This window comes from Parasteatoda tepidariorum, chromosome 8 (assembly GCF_982258835.1).
Source record: "Parasteatoda tepidariorum strain Cologne lab strain chromosome 8, Ptep-v5.0, whole genome shotgun sequence".
NCBI lineage: Eukaryota > Metazoa > Arthropoda > Arachnida > Araneae > Theridiidae > Parasteatoda > Parasteatoda tepidariorum.
The window spans coordinates 66,142,389-66,165,523 of record NC_141762.1 but is presented as its reverse complement, the minus strand read 5'-3'; the positions used below and the strand labels follow the sequence as shown (position 1 = coordinate 66,165,523).

Sequence of the window (23,135 nt, the reverse complement as noted above, 5' to 3'; positions counted from 1 at the left end):
TTTTCTGTCTCGCTTTATTATAAAAGCCAGCTAATGAGAAGTTTTATTGCAGTTTAAGAATTCTACTTGTAGCAGTATTAAGTGGACGGGCAAGATTTTTAAAAATGGAAGCGTAAGAATCATTATTGTTGTTTCAATTCTTCTCGAATTATCTGAATTTCTATTAATGTATGTACTTACTGTTGTTTTAAAAAGACAGGTTTTATATTATGGAGAAACTTTAATGAATTTTTACTTTTAAGTTTACTGTCGCTGCAGAAATTTTAAAACTCTATTTTCTCTTTAATATTTTATGTATTCATTGAGATTTTTATTTTAAATCCTTTATTTTAAGTACTTGGACATCATTTCTGCTCAATTTTTTTTTTTAAATCGTTCATAATGCAATAATAACTAGTGAAGGCTTTTTAACGTAATGTTTTTTTTTGTCTAGATAATATTGAATTGGATCTGTTTGAAAAGTTTTAAAGATCAATTCTAATTTATCGTGTGTGGTTTTCGAGTAACTTGTGATTGTAATTTCTATGTTTTGACACTTGATTCATTGAGGTACAATTGTAGTTGGGCTAGCAAAAATAATGAATTTGAATTTAAGCTCTTTTTTTTTAAAGATGTGCTTGTTACTTAAGTTTTCTTTTTGAGTCACTGAAATGATTTTTTTAGTGCTGGTTAATTGCTTATCTTAAATATATAATTGTTTCATACTATAACTTTTTGGTACAAAGATTTTAGCAAGTCAACAAATTTTTAAAACTAATGATTCGTTCAATTATTTAAAAATAGCTTAATTTATAAGCAACATGACGATATAATTTATACTTAGACTTATTAAATATAATTTAATCAGTAAAGTTTTAGTTTCATATTGGGGTTCTTAAATCATCTCGTCCGTGCTTAAGCGAGTTGAAAGTAAAGAACATTATAATGAAGATTGAGAGTTTCTTCATTGCGAACAACCTTTCATATTATGATCGTAATCTACGTCTTAAATTCATGGTGTCAAACTTAATTTTCAGTTTGTAATTAGCTTGCACATCTGGGTGCAGGGTTAGGAAACCAGATAACCCAGACTTAAGCATGGCTATATAGGGTTACAGTTACTTGGAATAATCTGGAGTTTGAATTTGCTAAAAGGATGACTTTGGTTACAGTCTGTTTCCGCAAATATTTTAGTCTTAAACATTTCCACGTTTTTTTCTATAATGGAGATTTCGGATTTCGGCATATTTGAAACATGCCGAAGTACGACTTGTATACTTCATACTATTTGTTTCTTTTAAGAGGATTTTAATGAATACGGATTTCAAATATCCGGGAAACTAGAGTCGTCCTGAATGCTGTAAAAACTTTTAATTTGCTTAGGGATAATTCCTAAAGAGTGCCGGTATACAAACGCGCCTTAACACTTCGCCCCTCTCATTTTAGTTGCTTTGTGCTTAAAGGACTTAGTAAATTGGAACAAATTAGGAAAAGAAACGATTAAGTGCTTATGTAATCAATAACGTGTTTGCCTTATAGAAACTCGTATGTATAACGTTATACTTAAAATGTTAGGAGATGCCAGTGCAGCCGCTTGGGAGTTTGGTAGGTATTCCTTAACCCTAGGTAGTTTTGAGTATTGCATACTCTTCTGTGTATAAAAGGTACCCCAGTTTCATTAAAAAAGATTACTTTATATCTATAATCCGTATTTGTAATGAAGGCAACTAAATTATCTAAACCGAATGTGTGCGTATAACTAAAAAATCAGTGTTCCGTTTAAATGCTCTAATATAGATCTAATAAAATTCCATAATTTCCTTGAGTCAATTTATTTAAAAAATTAAGATATTCTAAGATTATAATTTAAGAATTAAGATTATATTTTCATTGCTTAATTGATCTTCACTATCTGTGAATGACCCGACTGCTCTTTGGCTATATCTCTAGGTTCTGTTTCTAATGTTAATTGATTTATCAATCTAGTTTGTTAATTTTAAGTCTTTAGCTATTAATACGATGAGCAATTTAAGTTTGACTGCTTCACCTGGTGCTTTTATTCTATACTCATTTTAGTTGCTCATCATAAAATTTGCAGTTAGAATATTCTGAATCATTTTAGTTTATGTATTGAAATTTATGAAGAATCTTGATGATTCTTTGTACTCATAAATTTAAAATTTTCCAACTTCCGTAGATCTAAGGCAGTCTCGATAAGCTTCGAACATGTTGATCCAACTGGTGAAGTAAAGGATACGAAAAATCCCATAATTTTCCTACATGCTATGCTTTGCTCAAAGAAAATATGGGGTGATATTCCTCAAACTGTGGCGAATAGCACAGGAAGACGAGTAAGTTACAAATTTTAGATGTTTGTAGTCTTTGCTGCTATCTATTCAAGTAATGCATGTTATTTTTTGTTAACTATTAAAAATTAAATTAATAGTGTGCCTTGAACCCTAAATATCAGATATTTGCTTATTAATGGAGAATTATAACAGCCAAACACTTAACCGTGCGTGATATCGGTAACAAAGCAAATTTCCTTTAGTTTCAATTTGAATATTAGAACATTGATAAATTTAAGACGTAAGCAAGAAGATCTTTTTTTGAAGATCTAGTTCCAACTTTCTGCACTTTAGCAACCAAATAGAGTATCGGTGCTGTCATCTAGTGTGGCAGAAACTAGACGTCCAAATTAACATGGCCAACGGTATCTCACCCATTGTGGTGGTCCTGAAAGAGTGGATACCACATCTGGAGAACGCACTAGGTCTGCTCATCGGGAAGACTGATTGTGCAGCTCATAGGAAATAAAAAAAAAGTTCCAACATAAAGTGAACGCTGTTACTAAAATATAAAAAGTACGGAAGTAATTGATTTGAATGTGAAGTCTTATTTTTTATCGCAAACATTGTCTAAACCGGTGTGTAAATTACTTGATTAACTTTCAAATGCGTAAAATCCTTATCGAATTTTTTCCAAAGCTGTTTACGACGCAAAAGTTAACGTTGTTTTACTAATTTTTCATTATAGTTTAGTATTAAACAATTTAGTGGCGAAACTTTCAGTTTAGGCATCTGTTACATTACTTAACAGAGTAACAAAATTTAGGATTGCTTCAATGGGTTGTTTATCTTTATGAATCTATGATTCTAATGACAAAAGAAAATTTAAGTTACTAGATGTTGTCGTCATTGCTGTTATAATTATTTATACCTTGTAATCATAAATGATTGTTACCAACCATTTGTTTTGTCTACATACACTTAATATAGAAGCTACAAAAATTCCTTAAATCAATAGTAACGGAAACAATTTTTTGGGCCTTTGGCTGTTAGCAGTTACAATAAAGCATATATAATAGCAGTTTTATAATAGCAGTTATAATAGAAATTATAATAAATAGTGCAAAGGAACTGAAGAGGGAAGATGTTACCTGGTATTTGACCAGTCAGACAGTTTAAAGCTCTGCAAAAAAATAGATTACGATTTTCAAGACTGGAATTCAATGAGAAGAAAAAATTCCTCTCATTTACGTCTGAAGTCTTAAAAATGGTTGTCTTTTTTTTTGTTGATGCAGTTGAAACATGTGGATTGTTATTCGCTATTTATATATTCTCGAAGCATATGAAGCTATTGAGTCAGATAATGAGATGAGTCATATGATTCTCTTGATAAAGGTTACAAATTTCAAGCCTCAATTGCTTAAATCTCCGCATGCTAATAAAAATCGTAATCTACTGTACGATTTGACGTTATGTGTTATTTTTTCCTTAGATTCAGTATCAATAGCAATTACTATTTATTCCACAAAGATTTTAAACAAATGGGTACAGCAGTAGACGTTTAGATACGTAGGTCATTAATTTTAAGTTATGATTACTTTACTTTTTCATCTTTCTGAATTTCTGAGAACACAATTAAAAATCAAGATAATATTCTGATTTTTAATGCATTGTATTAAGTCTAAACATACTAAATAGTCTAAACATATTCTTATTAGTCATTAAAGTTCAGTTTTTAAATTTTTCGTGCTTCATAATTTCTAAAGTGAAGAACTTTAACAGTTCTCCAAAAATACTATGATAAAATGCATTAGATCTGCTTTAATGAAGACTAAAGACAGTATCAAAAAAATTGTAAATACTATTCTGTTAATGAAGCCTTGTATATTACAAGTCCTAATTTATATCTCTTAAAAAGTGCAAGTTCATCTAATATATTAATCAACCTATTTCATGAAATTAACAAACCTCAACCTTTTTATATTTTGGGATAAAATTTGTCGAAAATTGTCTAAATTTGTAACTATTAAAATGCTTCATATGCCGTTAATGGAAGGCTCCCTTAACAGAATACAGATTGGGTTTTTCATTGATCTCTTGTTTAAGGGCAGAAACATTAAATTAAAATTTCGCTATTTTATTTGGCTGCTATAATTTTTTTTTACTATAATTAAATGAGGATTGTAGTTTTAGAATGCGGGATTTACATCAAAACTCGCTACTTTTAGGGCTTGTGTTATTTCTCCCTTTTTGTTAATGATTCAGAAAGCAGATACATTTCTGTAGATACTACTTTGATAAGACTTAGTTTATGTTTTGCCTTTCAGGTTTATACTTATGATGCCAGGAATCATGGTGAGACAACACATGCCGACGAATCTGATTTTAGTTTCAGCTTTAATGTTGACGACCTCTTTCTATTGATGGATCAAATTAAAACTGAAATGCCAGAACATCCGGAACAGTTTATTTTAGTAGGTCATGATATGGGTGGAATAACTGCCATTAGAGCTGCTCTAAAAGAGGTATATTTAATTTTTATGGTATATAATTTATGTTCATTTGAAGAGTATACGTGGCAGACATTAACTTTTTGATCAGTCTTGCATGAGCGTGCATTAATTTAGGTTTTGAGAAAGAATGTACTATATTCCAGTTACATTATTGGCAAATAAATGATTAGTTGGCTATGTAATCATTATATCTAAATTTTTGCAAGAGTCTTGTTCCACCATGTTTAAATTTCCTATTTTGAATATTTAATTCAGTTTAAACATGGTCCAGTGATCTAGATTCTATTTGCAAGAATCTTTCAGGCCGATGTGTTCAAAGTTTTGCCCGTACTCTTTCGTACCGAGATTGGCATTTGAATATTTATATATGCGTTCTTCATTACACAGCAGCCAACCTGGTTTTGATCACGTGGCTATTTTAATGGCATTTAAACTTGTTCTTTCCCATTATGAGTGCAATATTTACCATACTGTAGCAAATACTAATCTCATCGAATAACTAGAAATCTGATCCTGTTATTTGTTGGAAGTGGTCAATCTAAGACATTGAAAGCCCTTTCAATTAAAATCTATTTTAAAAAGGTGCTTATTTTTCCGAATGAGTAAATTTTAATTTTATTTAAATAGTTCTTTGAGTAATTCAAACTGCTATTTTGTTGAACGGTCAGATCTATAGAATCACTAGGTTAAAGACCCGAAAATTTAGTTTTAACAAGAGTCTTCAATACTTGGCACACTAATCCGGCTTTTAAGTATTTGTGTTTCTATATGTAAAAAAATCGTATGGATTATCAGTATTAAAAATGATAACGTGTAAATTCTAATCAAGTTTATTTGAGCTGTTGAAATTCGATCCACTTTGACTTTCAGGCATTAATCATTAAACCTCTCGGTGAATGTTAAAAGTACCATGATCTGTAACACTATTATGCACGATGGTCTCAGAGATTGGGATTGTAATTTCTTTATTAAAAAATGAGGCCTTCATTTTAACAAATCCTTACTACCTTCCAAGATATTTTCTCAAATAAATGACTACCATAAGCGTCATACGTGATAAACTATTCGTATATTAGCTACTAAGGTTTCTTTCAAAATAAACTATTTTGAAGGTATTTCAGAATTAAAGAAGCGGATTGTGCCTTTCAAATTTTATATGTAAAATAAGCAGACTGTACGAAAGCATCAGTGCATGCACATTGATACTATGCTTTTCTCTACAGTATCTCGGATGCCCGCTGTGCTTTGTTTGTTCAACTTAACGTTAAATTTTGTGTGCGCAAACCCAAAGTTAACTTATACTTCAGGTTATAAAGGTATGTATAAAATCTAGATGTTTTTGAACTTGCTGGAAAAGTACCATACCTGCAGCTATGTAAGCCACAGGAATAAAATTTTAAAATTTGATTTGGTACGCTAAATGACTATATGAACTGTAATTTTTAAATTATAATTTATAGCCAATTTAATCGCTTTTTATGCATTAAATTATGACTATCCACTGTAAACATTTTCCGCAAAAGATCTAAATGTTATAAGCTCTCGCTCGAGTAGACTTGCAGAATCTGTACTTTGGTTAAACTAGTTTTAAGAATTTAGATTACCTGAATTTTAAAAAGAACCTTCCCTTTCAATATGACTTCAAATGTTCTGGCATATAGCTAGAATGTGTATTTTAAAAGAAATATATCCGGTGGTTTCGTCAAATGCAGACATTTTGGGGTGAAAAACGAATAGTGCTATCTGAAACCTGAGCAAGGGCTGTTGTAGATATCTTAAAATTTTAAGCATATGATCCTCATAGTCTGAGCACGATCGTTAAATTAAAAGTGCGGAGACTTGGTAAAACTAGTTTATTTTCACCAAAAGCATTGAAGCAAACTTTATTCCACATCAAATTAAGTGAAGTTAAACTTTCAGAAACGTTAAACGGTGAAATTTCCTGAAATAGATTTGCAACAAGCTAACAAAACATTTTAAGGCATTTAAAATCTAAATGGTAGTAATGCTGAACTTTGTTTCTTTTTAGCCTGCTAAATTTGAGATGGTATTTATTGTGGAAATGTATGCGAAGCCAGTATCTAACGAACTGATTAAACGTACGAAAGAGTTCGTGACTACGTGGACAAAATGCGTCCAAGAGCTTCCTGAAGGTACCCCAAAAGAGGATGTCACAAAATTGAGTGTGGAGAGTCTATATGGAAAACTGGAACAGTGGATGGTAGGTTTATTTCTATACTTCTAGTTTTCTCTACACAAAGTGAGAAATTAAGGGGGGGTGAAATCGTAGACTGCGTTTTATTTAGAAAATATGTAAAACTTTTAACATCAATCCACGCTATTTTTTCATATGATTTGCTTTTTGGGGAATTAAAATATCTAGTTTCTGCTGAACTTATTTACTTAATTCCTCCTTTAAAATTATATAAAAATGTCATGACTGCATGAGATTCGAAACTTAATAGATGGAGATTTTGATGTGATATTTAAAGTTCTGTGACTGATTACTTTTAAGCGATGAGAATGAGGACGCATTAGGTCTAGTTTGCTTTAAATTGATAACGCGTGTAAATAATTGCTTATTTTATTTAAATTTCTATTTAACATTCTTAATTCAGAGTGATAGAATAGGTTTAAGAAGTTCTTTGTAAAATAACTTAAACTTTAAAGAAAATTTCAAGTGTTTTTTAAATTTTCAATTTTTTTAAACTATTGGCAAAAACCATTGTACGATGTAATCACGTTTCAACTGCTTGTTGAAAATTTGACCATAAGTCAGGGTGCATTACAAATAACTTAGCGCAAGATTAAAAATTTTTTAATCTCTACAAATTTAATTATAAATTCATAATCTATTGGTTATTTTAGTTTAAAGAGAATACGATAATTGATCGTAGCAACCGAATCTTAGTATAAAATTGATTTTAGCAATTTTTATTGAAAGCCATTTCATTTAACTACTAACATTTGGTTCTGAAAGAGTCATTTGAGCAACTGTTTTAGATTTTTGTTTCAGAGATACTTATTCGCATGTAACTTTTGATATTTTTCACCTTTTTAGTCTAAATCTGTTTGCAGTGAATGATTTTCGTCATTTTTAGTCTTTGGAATTATTTATTTACAGAAAGAGGATAACGAGAAGGCTTCTTACCTGAAAGGAAAGTTTGAATACAAGAGATCTGAAAAGGCCTGGGATGCATGCTACAATACAAAAGCTCTTGTTAAAGCTCTTGAAGACCTCGAGAAACACCAAGAAGACTACCAGGGAGTCTATGATGGACCTACTTATTTCCTTTATGGCACCAAATCTCACTATGAAATGTATGTTTTATAGCTTTGTAATTGATCTTATTCCAAATATGAAATTGGTTTCGAAAGAAGCATTGATCAGAAAAAGAATTTTAGTGAGCGTAATCATGGTTTTAGTTCTATAAAATTCCAGCTCTAATTTATATCATACAAATCGTTGTTTAGCTAAATGCCTGCATGGTTTAATACAGACTAATAATTTATCTAAAAGAGTTTGTTTTATGGTTAAATAATCTATTCAAAAGGCTATGAAGGTATAAAACTAAAATAAAAAACCAGTTTCAGTGTTCTTTTGAACTGTTATTAGTAAGGAGAAGCAGTAAACTATTCTGGGGATAAGGGATAGAATTTTTAGTTTATGAATTTACTACCTATGTCGCAGTAATAAAATTAATTTCGAATTCGAAGGAAAAATAAGACTTATTAGTTCTGTTCCATAATGTGTTGAAATCTACGAGTAACTTGTTTTCATATTTAAAGCCACTTGCATGTCTTTAAATCTTAAGCTCTACAGTGATCCTGAATACCTAATTTTAAGACATGTTTACTCATTTATAAATTTTATCACAAGTTATTTTTTATTATCTCTAACTATTTTTTTATTATAGAAATGATGCTAAGGATTCCATGAAGAAACACTTTCCAAAAGCCGAATTGGTACCGTTTGAGGAAGGGTCACACATTTTTGTTACTGACAAGCCTGCTGAACTGGCCAAGGTCATTGAAGAGAAAATCAACGCAGTCTAAAAGTTTTAAATTTAAGTAGTTCTATGTAATTGTATGGTTTTAAGTTTGCTCTCTAAGCAAAGCTACAATGTATTATATAAATTGATTAAAGTATATTCATTCAAAACTTTGATGCTTTTATTTAGATTAAATGTTCAGAATAATACGAGGATCATGTGAATAATAGCATATGTTTGCTGCATTTCGATTAATTAATCTGCGTAGTATTATGTTTTATTTTAGCTTGCGTCAATTCACACGCTCTAGTACTATGAAAAATTTTCAATACTTTTGAATATTTGTCTGTTAGCTAAATGTTAATCGCCACTCTAAACCAGCACCGATAACTTTACCAGCTCCCTTAGGAGGTGAGATTTTGTTAATAAGTAAATATTTTAGATTACTAAATATTTTGCTAAATTTTCTTACCTTATGTTGCATCGTAATCGTACGAGGAAACCGTGAAATTTATAAATTTTCTGCAAGAATAATAGTTAATCGTTACATTATATTAAGTTACTTTGATTCAGTAACTAGAGTATAGTTAGTTTACCAGGACCACTTTGCTGCGCCTTCATCACGTTGTATCAGCTTATACTGTTTCACTATTTTAAACAAAGTGACTGAAAAGTCCTTTTGCGTTCAATGCGTTTGGCACGCATTGAAGGTATTCTCGATTTCAAGCGCGGAGATGTTTTTAATCTTGCTTTGCGCTGAAATGAACTCTTCGCACGAAATGGTGAAGCAAAGTGCCAACTCCTGGTGAACAAACTATACATTTATTTTTCTTAAGCGTAGAATAGCCGACCCAAATTTTTTGGCGTACGATCCATATTGTGACGTTTCAACATGATAAAATGCCTGATAATTAGATTTTCTTGTAATTTTGCCAAATAGTGCTTTATTTGTTTAAGTGTCGTCAAGCTTCAAAACTAAAAGATCAAAGTACTTATTCAAAATTACTTTGTTTGCAACATAACAAAAGTGTTCATAAATAATATTGGAACTCACTTGAAGTTAGTCTTAAGGCTAAGGAGTAAAACTGTAGATTGTTCAGGGAGGCTACCTAAGACACAATTACTAACAGAAACATAATCTTTTGTTATAAAAGAAAAAAGTAGGATATGATTCTATGATAGTTTTGATAAGGCAAAAAAAAAATTAACAAAATACTCAAAATGAACTCACTCTAGATCATATGTTCAAAAACTTTTTCAAAATGTAAAATGTACAAAATTTTTTTCTCATCTCCTGCGAGAATTTGAAATTTTCAAAAATAATTGAGTGTTCTTAGTGAAGTATCAATGCGTGAGGAAATGTTCCATAGTTTTAAAGTGTAGAAATTTCTTACTTTAATGGTTGAAAAAATAATATAGAGCACATTTTTATTTCAGAACCGTCGTTGAACAGCTGATCGAATTTCGGGCTTACCTCTACTATTAAACTCCGTAGCCTTGTAACTTTGAACAAATCCAGAAGACAAGAAAACTCCTGGTACACCCAGCACCCTCGACAGATTTAACGTACATCAGTCACCTTTACTACATGAGAAGTCTTCGACCGACGAGAATCGAACCCATGACCTCTTGGAAATGGGCCCAGTGCTCAGTGAACAGAGGGATATAAAAAAGAATTTCAAATTTCTCCTTTTTTATATCCCACTGTGCAGGAATCTCTTTCCTTTATTGTTACATTAGCACAGTTGGATTTTCAACTTCAGCACAAAATTTACTGTCCATAAAGTTTCTTTCGCGAAATTAACTTTGTCCAAGTCTAGATCAATTAACATCTATTTTAAAATTAGAGCTCTAATTTGGAGCACTTAAGGATTTTTTCAGATTCTAGTTTTAGTTTATTTTCATCACATTTTATACTCAGTACCTCTGCAGAGGGGATGGTTCTCCTGATTTGGTAGCCTGATGACCCGCGAGAAAAGTCGAGCACTTTATCAAACAGTTTAATGAGGACCGATACCGCTCAGTCTCAGAAAACGCCGGGTGATCAAAGTGGCCACTCACCCGCTTACTGACCGAAGCCAGTGATACTTGACCTCGATGCTCTTCTGGGAACAGTGTCTTTACCGTCCTTCCACTGAAGTACTCTATATTCATTTGAAAATATATTGAAAGGCCAGGTCTTCGAGAGACTAGGGCCCAGTTCACCGTAATGAAAGTGTCCCAAAGTCACTGACAAATAACAGCGCTTTTAACCAAGCACTTTATTGAAGTAATAGTATTAACTTCACGCAGTTAACCATAATTTACGCTTACCACTTTAATTGGAATACATAGCGTTAAATATAATTTCGCTTACGTTTTGCGAGCACCATGTATCCCCTACAAAGTTATAAACTTTTGTCTTATATATAGTTTTCGGGGTCATTGAAGTAAAGTGTTCAGTGAGAGTTGCTCAGCGGTTCCGGGATCATGATAGCACAGTGAAACTCTGGTTTGGAGGTACCGGCATTCGATTCTCGACTGCGCTCAGGCCCAATAAGTACATGTGATATAATTGTTCGTGAAATCTGTGCATTCGAAAGACCTGTGGTCAATCTTAGAGCAATACCCATAGGCTACAGGGATCTGTAGAAAATTTTGAATCATTTTAGCTTATAGTCATACATCAAAATTTATTGGAAAATATATTTTAAGTCCTGGTCTTCGAGAGATTATGGACCAGTTCAGCGCAAATGAAGGGGGCACGTTCAAGTCCCAAAGTCACTGACGAATAACAGTTCTTTTTACCTAGCATTTAATAAAGTTATGGTATAAACTTTGCGTGACCAACAATATTCAATGCCCACCACTTAATTTGGAGTACGTATTTTTAAATACCTTTTTGCTTAAGATTTGGCAGCATCATATATAACCTATTAGTTATGAGTATAAGGCCCGGGTTGTGATGACATTTGCAGTTTTTTGCATTTTTGGACATTTTTTGTCCTTTAGAGCATTTTTTGAGATTTATAGGGCATTTTCTTTAAAATTTTGGGGCGTATTTTGCATTTTAAAGCATTTTTTAAATTTTTTGTTAAATTTTTCTAATTTTTATTATTTTTATAATTTTTTATTATTACACTGGCTTCCAAACAATGAAGAAAATTTCTAGGATATTAACAGGTGAAGCAACATCTTTTCAAATTGAAGAAGAATTGTCAGTAAGTGTGACAGTCCTTTTCAAGTACGCACCAATAACATCAGTAGACGTTGAAAGAAGCTTCTCCTGGTATAAAAATTTGCTTTCAGACAAGAGACGCTCGTTTACATTTCAAAATATTAAAAAAAAATAATAATAATCCACTGTAATTCTGATATTTAGTAATATTATGAGATGGAAGTTGTTATATTCATTTAAGTTTCTATACAAAATGAAAATGTCTTGGAGTCAATATATTTTCCCTTTTTTTTGTTAATTTTGGATATAAAACATATTTGTCAAACTTTAATGAACGTAGAACAAGTATTGCATTGCTTTATATTTTTTGAAACGACTCATAATAATTTTAAAGAGTAAAACATTGTTTTAGTTCAATATTTTTACTTCTATTTAAGTCATGTCATAAGACACTTTTAGCGCAATTTTCGCATTTTAAGGGCATTTTTTGCACTTTTAAGGGCATTTTTTGCACTTTTTAAGGGCATTAATTGAGATTTTTTAGGTCATCAAAATCCGGGGTCTAGTTATGAGCTTTTGCCATATATATGTTTCCGGGGTCATGGTAGTCCAGTAGTTGGTGTTTATTGCCTGTGGTTACGGGAAAATGATCGCGCATTTAAACTACGGTTCATCTCGGTGGGTCTCTACTCCGCTAACACTCTCCGAGTACATGGGATATGCGTGTTCATGAAATCCGAGGAATCAAATGTTTAAAGGTAGGACGCCGAATTGCACCATGGGTGCAGAGATCTTTAAAAAATTTCCTTCTTCTGATTTATAACGAAACGGAGGAAATGGCCTCACAAATGAATGGTGCGGCTATCTATTGGCTGGGTTCAGAGCTAAGCCGTACTTTGAACATTGCAGTGCTTTCTTGTTCAACAAAAAGCGCACCCACTTCATTTAATTCTCAAAAAAGAAAGATGGCTGTTGAGCTTGGTTTATCCTAGTGTCGTTAGACAGTAACAACAGCATATATTTCCTCTACAACTAATGGGCCTCTGTAAAACTCTCTGAAGCTAAAAGGTAGTTGGTTCGAATTCTCCTGTAGCCATGTATGTAATTTGAGCTCTCCTTCTCAAATGTATGCTATCGATTCTTACATTATAAGTTGTTCTTTGAATACGCAAGCTATTATAAGAATATTTATACCTTATGCATCTAATATAACAGTGGATAAAATCTAGAAGTATATATATTATTTCCTGTTATATAATTTATATTTTTCTATATTAGAAGGATCCATATTATTTCCTATATTATTGCGTTATATTTCCTCATAATAGTATATTTGATTATGAACTCATACAATAATTTTTCAATAACGGGTACCATACATCATTTGATTTCTACAATCTCAATACTCAATGTCTTTTTAAATATTTTTTTGTATAAATATGCCGGAGTGTATGCTCATTATAAAAACGTCTTACTAACCCTTGACAAGATTAAAACTATACAGCATAAATAAAAGAAAGTCATCACAAAGATACAGACAAAGATATGGTGAACTTGAACCTACTTTTTTACACTGTAGAGCCTTTGTCGGTTCAGCGAGACAACTCAGTCTGCTCAATGTTCAAAACGATTTTTACTAAAAAAACTGTCTTTTCTTATCACCATTCATTGAGTAGAAAAAAGTGAGTACCAAATAGTATTACTGCTACTTTTGCAATTCCATTTTCATAAAACTTATTACTATCTGTCAGGAACTTTTCAGTAACACTGAAATCGAAAATTATACATTTTATTATTTTTATAATTTAAGCTTTAGCATGAGATTCTCTAGAGACTTTAAAGCTTGAACTCCTGACATTTTGTGTCACAGTCCGATACCTCAGTCTCAGACACATATTTTAACTCCAACTTTAACTGGATATCTATGCGAGAATACTGCAACTGTCACTGGATATAGATTGTTGTTTTCTGTCTCTCTATATTATAAAAGCCAGCTAATGAGAAGTTTTATTGCAGTTTAAGAATTCTACTTGTAGCAGTATTAAGTGGACAGGCAAGATTTTTAAAAAATGGAAGCGTAAGAATCATTATTGTTGTTTCAATTCTTCTAGAATTTTTATTAATGTATGTACTTACTGTTGTTTTAAAGAGACTGGTTTTATAGTTTTGAGAAACTTTAATGCATTTTAAATTAAAGTTCTTAGTCTCTTTAGAAATGAAAAATTCTTTTTTCTCTTTAATGGTTAATGTAGTCGTTGTGACTTTATTTTTATACTTGGATACCATTTTTAGTTCTAATTTTTTAAAATCGTTCATAATGCAATAAGAATTCGAAAGAAAAGGCTTTTTAATGTATGTATTTTTTGTAGAGATAATTTTGAATTGGAGCCGTTTGAAAGGTTTTAAAGTTTAATTCTAATTTATGGTGTGTGGTTTTCACGTAACTTGTGATTTCAATTTCTATGTATTGAAACTTTATTCATTGAGGTAAAATTGCAGTTGGGCTAACAAAAATAATGAACATTTGAATTTGATTACTTTTTTTTTAAAACATGTGCTTGTTTCTTATGTTTTCTTAAGTCGTTGAAATGCTTTTAGTGCTGATTAAATGCTCTGCTTAATGTAACTGTTCCAAACCATAATTTAATTTTGTATAAAGATTTTAACAATTGAACTACTTTTAAAACTAATAATTCCTTCGATTATTTGAAAAAAAAACTGAATTATAAAGCATAATAACAATTGGGTTTAACGGATAATAATATTGAGTTCAATAAATTTGTTTAATATTTCATCCAGTTCCAACCTTTCCAATGAAAAGAAACTAGATGGAGAGATTCTTAAACCAACCCTCTCTTCTATGCTTAAGTAAATTGAAAGGATTAAAGCTGTTAAACACAAATAAAGATTCAGTTTCTTAATTGCGAATAACATTTTGCATTATGATCGTAAATCTACTTCTTAATTTTGGGGTGTTAAACATAATTTGTAGTTTACGATTAGACTGCGCAACTGTGTGCTGGGTTAGAAAACCTGGTAACATTGACTTAAGCATGGCTGCAGTTGCTTGGGATCTGTAGTTTGAATTTGGTAAAAGAATAAATTAGGCAGTCTGTTTCCGCAATTTTTTTAGTCTTAAATATTTCCATGTTTTTTTCCATAATGGAGATTTCGGTTTTCGGCAGATTTGATATATACTGAAGTATACTTCATATAATTGTATGAATTGAATTATACGACTTGTATACTTCATACAATTTCTTTCTTTTAAGAGTATTTTAATGAATACGGATTTCAAATATGCGAGACTTCATAGACTAGATTTGATATATACTGAAGTATTCAATATTCAGTTATAGTATATAAACCTGAATGTTGTAACAGCTTTTATTGCTTGTGGGGAAAATTTTTTGAGAGTGCCGGTATACAACGGCACCTTAACACTTCGCCCGTCTCATTTTAGTTGCTTTGTACTTAAAGGACTTAGTAAATTGGAACAAATTAGGAAAAGAAACGATTAAGTGCTTATGTAATCAATAACGTGTTTGCCTTATAGAAACTCGTATATATAACCTTATACTTAAAATGTTAGGAGATGCCAGTGCAGCTGCTTTGGAGTTTGGTAGGTATTCCTTAACCCTAGGTAGTTTTGAGTATTGCATACCCTTCTGTGTATAAAAGGTACCCCAGTTTCATTAAAAAAGATTACTTTATATCTATAATCCGTATTTGTAATGAAGGCAACTAAATTATCTAAACCGAATGTGTGCGTATAACTGAAAAATCAGAGTTCTGTTTAAATGCTCTAATATAGATCTAGTAAAATACCATAAATTCCTTAAGTCAATTTATTTAAAAAATTAAGATATTCTAAGATTATAATTTAAGAACTAAGATTATATTTTCATTCCTTAATTGATCTTCACTATCTGTGAATGACCAGACTGCTCTTCGGCTATATCTCTAGGTTCTGTTTCTAATGCTAATTGATTTATCAATCTAATTTGTTAATTTTAAGTCTTTAGCTATTAATACGATGAGCAATTTAAGTTTGACTGCTTCACCTGGTGCTTTTATTCTATACTCATTCTAGTTGCTCATCGTAAAATTCGCAGTTAGAATATCCTCAATCATTTTAGTTTATGTATTGAAATTTATGAAGAATCTTGCTGATTCTTTGTACTCATGAATTTAAATTTTTCCAATTTCCGTAGATCTAAGGCAGTCTCGATAAGCTTCGAACATGTTGATCCAACTGGTGAAGTAAAGGATAAGAAGAATCCCATAATTTTCCTGCATGCTATGCTTTGCTCAAAGAAAATATGGGGTGATATTCCTCAAACTGTGGCGAATAGCACAGGAAGACGAGTAAGTTACGAATTTTAGATGTTTGTAGTCTTTCCTGCTATTTAGATCTATTCAAGTAATGCATGAAAGATCAAATTAATGATATTGAGTACCAGATACTCGCTATAAATGAATAAATTTTAGTAAACTAAACGAACAGATAAAAATTTCTTGTTAATATGCATGTTATTTTTTGTTAACTATTAAAAATTAATAGTGTGCCTTGAACCCTAAATATCAGATTTGCTTATTAATCGAGAATTATAACTGCCAAACACTTAACCGTGCGTGATATCTGTAAAATGAAAATTTCTCTTAGTTTCAATTTGAATATTAGAACATTGATAAATTTAAAACGTTAGCAAGAACTTTTTTTGAAGATCTAGTTCCAACTTATAGTGAACGCTGTTACTAAAATATAAAAAGTACGGAAGTAATTGGTTTGAATGTTAAGTTTTATTTTTTATCGCAAAAATTGTCTAAACCAGTGTTGTAAACTACGTGAGTAACTTTTGAAAGTGTAAAATCCTTATCGAATTTTTTCCAAAGCTGTTCCCAACGCAAAAGTTTACGTTTTACTAATTTTCATTATGGTTTAGTATTAAACAGTTTAGTGTCAAAACTTTCAGTTTACCGTCAGTTTTATTACTTAACAAAGTAACAAAATTTAAGATTGCTTCCAAAGTTTATTTATCTTTATGAAACTAAGATTCATTGGAAAAGGAAATTGAAGTTACTAGATGCTATTATTACCATCTATAATTATTAATTATACGAATGATTGTTCACTGTTGTTCACTGTAATCACGAATGATTGTTCACAAACTTTGCTGTTTACATAGACGCTTAATATAGTTAAAAATTTTCCTTTAATCAATTAGCAAAGAACAATATTTTTTAGGCCTTTGAATGTTAAATAGCAATCATACTAAATAGTCCGAAGGAACTATTTATTCGTCAGATTTAAAATACAGCTCACCAGTAGCCGTTTCGATACTTCGATCACTAGTTTTAAGTTATGATTACTTTATTCTTGTAATCTCCCTGAATTTCTAAGAAGAAAATTAAATATAGAGATTATATTTTCTGATACTTAAGGCATTGTATTTACTCAAAAGTAAATTCATTCTAAAAGCATTTTTCTGGTCCTTAAAGTTCAGTTTTTAAATAGTTTTTTGAGCTTAAAAATTTCTGAATTGAAGTGTTAGAGCAGTTCCCCGAAATACTATTTGATAAAATGCATTATCAGACCTGCTTTATGAAGACAAAAGACAGTATCAAAATCTAAAAGACTATTCTGTTAAGGAAGCCTTACGTAGTAGAAGTCCTAATTGATATCTCTTAAAATAAAGTTTTGCGCTTAATATTTTAACGAACTTATTTTCAAAAATTAATCAACCTCAACCTTAGATTTTGGGATAAAATTTGCCGAAAATTTTCTGAATTTGTTACGATTAAAATGCTTCATATTCTGTTTGTTGATATATAACTCCTCCGTTAACAGAATACAGATTGGGTTTTTCATTGATCTCTTGTTTAAGAGTAGAAACATTAAATTAAAATTTCGCTATTTTATTCGGCTGCTATAAATTTTTTTATATTATAATTAAATGAAGATTGCAGTTTTAGAATGCGGGATTTTATATCAAAGCGCACTACTTTTAGGGCTTGTGTTATTTCCCCATTTTTGCTAATGATTCAGAAAGCAGATAAATTTCTGTAGATACTACTTTTAAAAGACTTAGTTTATGTTTTGCCTTTCAGGTTTATACTTATGATGCCAGGAATCATGGTGAGACAACACATGCCGATGAGTCTGACTTTAGTTTCAATTTTAATGTTGACGACCTCTTTCTATTGATGGATCAAATTAAAACTGAAATGCGAGAACATCCAGAACAGTTTATTTTAGTAGGTCATGATATGGGTGGAATAACTGCCATTAGAGCTGCTCTAAAAGAGGTATATTTAATTTTATATAATTTATATTCCTTTGACTCGCATACATGTATTCGTGGCAGCAGTTAACTTGTTCAGTCATGCTTGAGCATGCATGAATTTACATTTAAAAAAAATGTATTACTTCTGTTAACTCTTTACTAGATTCCTGTTGCATTATAGGCAGATTAATTAGCCATTCAATCATCCGATTAAATATTCGTGAAAGTTGCAAGATGTTTAAATTTCCTATTTTGAATATTTAAGTTTACACATGGTCCAGTGATCTAGATTCTGTTTGCAAGAATCTTTCAGGCCGATGTGTTCAAAGCTTTGCCCTTACTCTTTCGTACTGAGATTGGCATTTGAATATTTCTGTGCGTTCTCCATTAAACAGCAGCCAACCTGGTTTTGATCCAGTGACTATTTTAATAACATTTAAACTTGTTCTTTCCCATTATGAGTATGCAATATTTAACATGCTGCAGCAAATACTAGTTTCTTCGAATTACTAAAAGTCTGATCCTGATATTTGCCGGAAATAGTCAATCTAGTATATCTGAAGCCTTTTCAATTAAAGTGTCTTATTCAAGAAGTGCTAATTTTTCATAATGAGTAAATTTTCAGAGAAATTTCTTTGAATGATTAATTTCAAACTGTCACTTTGTTAAACCGAGAGATTTATAGAATCACTAAATTAAAAACCCTACAATTTAGCTTCACTAGAGTCTTAAATACTTGCACACTAATGCTGCTTCTAAGTATTAAAGTTTCTAAGTGTAAAAGAATCTATATGGATTATCACTGATATTAAAATTTAGGAAACAGTAATTTATATAAATTTATTCGAACTATAGAAATTCGATCTACTTCGACTTCCAGGCACTTATCATTAAGCATCTCGGTGAGTGAAGTAGCGTGGTCTGTTACACTAATATGCACAATGGTCTGAGAGGCTGGAATTGTAATTTCTTTTACAAAAATGAATCTTTTATTTTAACAAATCCTTGCAACCTTCCACGATATTATCGCAAATAAATGACTCCTATAATAGTCATGCGTGATAAAGCTTTGTATATTAGTAACTTAATTTCTTTAAAAATAAACTATTCTGAAAGTATTTCAGAATTAAGAAAACGGATTAATCTTGCTTCTAAAATTTAATAAGCAAATTGAGCAGGCTGTACAAAAGCATCAGTGTATGCAAATTAATACTATGTTATTTTCTTATCTCTATGTCCGTTGCTTTGTTATTCAGCTTAATGTTAAATTTTTGGTGCGCAAAATCTCACCTCAACTTAACTTAAACTTCATATTATAAAGGTATGTAAAAAAATGGACAGAATTTTTAAACTTGTTGGAAAAGCACCATACTATTAGCTATATAGGCTACAGGAATAAAATTTTAATTTGGTATGATGAAGGGGCTATATTTATGAACTGTAATTTTTTAAATTATAATTTACTGCAAATTTAACCACTTTTATGCGTAAAATATTAACTATCCTTTGTAGACAATTTCCTTAAAATCACTTTCATAAGCTCTCGCTCGAGTAGGTGCCCAAAATATCAGGTTATGTGTTGCCTGATATAAAACTTAATATTTATAGTGAGATTTTTAAAAATTAAGTAAACTTATCGATAGCGATAAGGATAATTTCCTATTTGATTTATTATTGGTCTAAACAGTTCCTTAAAGAATAAGTATTCTTTCATAGTTTGCAGAATCTGTACTTTGGTTAAACTAGTTTTAAGAATTTAGATTACCTGGATTTGAAAAATAATATTCTCTTTCAATAAGACTTCATATGTTCTAGCATATAGTTAGAATGTATATTTTGAAAGCAACATATCCGGTGTCTTTGTCCGGTTTCGTCGGTTTTGTCATACAGACATTCCGAATATTGTTATACAGACGTTATATAATATCCGGTTTTGTTATACAGACATTTTGGGGTAAAAAACGAGGAAATGAGCTGTCTGAAACCAGAGTAAGGGCTGTTGTAGATATCTTAAAATTTTAAGCATATGATCCTCATAGTCTGAGCACGATCGTTAAATTAAAAGAGCGGAGATTTGGTAAAACTAGTTTATTTGCACCAAAAGCATTGAAGCAAACTTTATTCCACATCAAATTAAGTGAAGTTAAACTTTCAGAAACGTTAAACGGTGAAATTTCCTGAAATAGATTTGCAACAAGCTAACAAAACATTTTAAGGCATTTAAAATCTAAATGGTAGTAATGCTGAACTTTGTTTCTTTTTAGCCTGCTAAATTTGAGATGGTATTTATTGTGGAAATGTATGCGAAGCCAGTATCTAACGAACTGATTAAACGTACGAAAGAGTTCGTGACTACGTGGACAAAATGCGTCCAAGAGCTTCCTGAAGGTACCCCAAAAGAGGATGTCACAAAATTGAGTGTGGAGAGTCTATATGGAAAACTGGAAAAGTGGATGGTAGGTTTATTTCTATACTTCTAGTTTTCTCTACACAAAGTGAGAAATTAAGGGGTGAAATCGTAGACTGCGTTTTATTTAGAAAATATGTTAAACTTAACATCAATCCACGCTATTTTTTGCATATGATTTGCTTTTGGGGGAATTAAAATATCTAGTTTCTGCTGTACTTATTTACTTAATTCCTCCTTTAAAATTATATAAAGTGTCTTGATTACATCGAGATTCGAAACTTAATAGATGGAGATTTTGATGTGACATTTAAAATTCTGTGACTCTGATTTTTCTTCAACGATTGTATAATAAAATAACAACTCATTTGTCTGGTTTACTTTTTAAATTTGTTAAACTCTCTTAAATAGCTAATTGCCTATTTTATTTTAAACTCTATTTAGCATTCAAAGTGCTAGAATACAGTTAAGCTGCTCTTTGAAAATTTTTCTCAAAATCTGAATTTTTTAACTCTAGAATGCTTAAACTATTGAACACGGTAATCACGTTTCAACTGCTAATTGAAAACTTGACCAAAATACAGGGTGCAATCCAGGTAAAATCACTTAACGTAAGCCTAAAACTATTCAAATTATCTATTAAAATTTATGTATTGGGTTTTTAGTTTATACCAAAAATACGAAAATTTAATCGTAGCATACAACTGATCGAAGCAGTTTTTATTAAAAGAAATTTAATTTAACTGCTTAACATTTTGTTCTGAGAATGTTTTCACCAACTGTATTTTTTGATTTTTGATTCAGAGAACTACATCGGCAAGGTATTTGTATGCAGCTTTTGATCTTTTCACCCTCTATTTTAGTCTAGATCTGTTTGCAGTGAATGATTTTCGTCATTTTCAGTCTTTGGAATTATTTATTTACAGAAAGAGGATAACGAGAAGGCTTCTTACTTGAAAGGAAAGTTTGAATTCAAGGGATCTGAAAAGGCCTGGGATGCATGTTACAATACAAATTCTCTTGTTAAAGCTCTGGAAGACCTTGAGAAACACCAAGAGGACTACCAGGGAGTGTATGATAGACCCACTTATTTCCTTTATGGCACCAAATCTCACTATGAAATGTAAGTTTTATAGCTTTGTAATTGATCTTATTCCAAATATGAAATTGGTTTTGAAAGAAGCATTGATCAGAAAAAGAATTTAAGGGAGCATAACCATGGTTTTAATTCTATGAAAATCTAACTAGAATTTATATTATACAAATCGTCGAGTCTAGCTAAATGTCTGCATGTCTTAATACAGACTAATAATTTATCCAAGTTTGTTTTATGCTGAAGTAAGCTATTCAAAAGGCTGTGAAAGTATAAAACTCAAAGCAAAAACATCACCAGTTTAGGTGTTCTTTTGAACTCTTAGTAAGGAGAAACAGTAAGCTATTCTGGAGATCAGGGATAAAATTTTTAATTTGTAAATATTATTTTTCATTTATAATATTGTCTTTGAAATAAAATTAATTTCAAGTTCTGTTCTGTATGTTTAAATCTACAAGCAATTTGTTTTCATATATTTAATGAATAAAACGCGTATGTCTTTAAGACTTAAGCTGTACATTAATCCTGAATAACTAATTCTTAAATCCAGTGTTAGTGCATTTTGCGAATGCGTAAACAAGACCTATAACTATTTTTTATTATAGAAATAATTCTGAGGATTCCATGAAGAAACACTTTCCAAAAGCAGAATTGGTACCGTTTGAGGAAGGGTCACACATCTTTGTTGCTGACAAGCCTGCTGAACTGGCCAAGGTCATTGGAGAGAAAATCAACGCAATCTAAAGGTTTAAAATATAAGTAGTTCTATGTAATTGTATGGTTTTAAGTTTGCTCACTAAGCAAAGCTGCAATGTATTATATAAATTGATTAAAGTATATTAATTTAAAATTTTGATGCTTTTATTTAGTGTAAATGTTCAGAATAATATGAGGATCATGTGTGAATAATCGCATGTGTTTGCTGCAATTCACTTAATCAATCTGCGTTGTACTATGTTTTTATTTTAGCTTGTGTCAATTCACTCTCTAGTGCTACAATGAAACCTTTTTAATACTATTGGAATTTCCGTCTTAATTAAACGTTAATCGCCCCTCTGAACCAGCACCGATACTCTCAACCTGCTATCATACACGGAGAGCGATTTTTGTTAAACAAATATTTTTAAATAACTAAATTTTATGCGAAATTTTCTTAGCTTGCCTTGTTGCATCGTAATCATACGAGGAAACCATGAAATGGGTGAATTTTTAGCAAGAATAATAGTTGCCCGTTACATTATGGTATTAAGTTATTTGATTCATGAACAGGAGTGTTGAGGTTTGAGTTCGAGATTAGTTATAGTTTTGATTTTCCTGTGCTGGCAACATCTTGTTTTTTATATTCTTTTTATGTAAAAAAAGTTAAGTTTTCAGTTTATTCTACGTGACTTTCAGTCTGATTTGCTCTCGGCAAAATCC

The 23,135-nt window shown here is 31.0% G+C and overlaps 2 protein-coding genes across 2 annotated transcripts; both read left to right on the top strand.

The window, feature by feature from the left end:
- Positions 1-63: 63 nt before the first annotated feature.
- Positions 64-8,942, top strand: LOC107440308 (sn-1-specific diacylglycerol lipase ABHD11). The gene is made up of 6 exons (XM_016053203.4): positions 64-112; positions 2,177-2,330; positions 4,595-4,792; positions 6,810-7,001; positions 7,905-8,101; positions 8,698-8,942. Exons 1-6 carry the CDS (start codon positions 105-107, stop codon positions 8,834-8,836), a joined length of 888 nt encoding a protein of 295 aa, XP_015908689.2. The 5' UTR covers positions 64-104; the 3' UTR covers positions 8,837-8,942.
- A 5,014-nt stretch (positions 8,943-13,956) lies between these two features.
- Positions 13,957-22,566, top strand: LOC107440301 (sn-1-specific diacylglycerol lipase ABHD11). Its single transcript, XM_016053192.4, has 6 exons — positions 13,957-14,006; positions 16,144-16,297; positions 18,041-18,238; positions 20,481-20,672; positions 21,550-21,746; positions 22,322-22,566. The coding sequence occupies exons 1-6, from the start codon at positions 13,999-14,001 to the stop codon at positions 22,458-22,460; spliced, it is 888 nt and encodes a 295-aa protein (XP_015908678.2). The 5' UTR covers positions 13,957-13,998; the 3' UTR covers positions 22,461-22,566.
- Positions 22,567-23,135: the final 569 nt, after the last annotated feature.

Excerpts from the sequence above, each read along its gene's own strand:
- LOC107440308 (XM_016053203.4), top strand. Across the intron at positions 2,331-4,594 it reads CGAATAGCACAGGAAGACGA|GTTTATACTTATGATGCCAG; the intron begins GTAAGTTACAAA and ends TTTGCCTTTCAG. Across the intron at positions 7,002-7,904 it reads GAAAACTGGAACAGTGGATG|AAAGAGGATAACGAGAAGGC; the intron begins GTAGGTTTATTT and ends ATTTATTTACAG.
- LOC107440301 (XM_016053192.4), top strand. Across the intron at positions 16,298-18,040 it reads CGAATAGCACAGGAAGACGA|GTTTATACTTATGATGCCAG; the intron begins GTAAGTTACGAA and ends TTTGCCTTTCAG. Across the intron at positions 21,747-22,321 it reads ACCAAATCTCACTATGAAAT|AAATAATTCTGAGGATTCCA; the intron begins GTAAGTTTTATA and ends TTTTTATTATAG.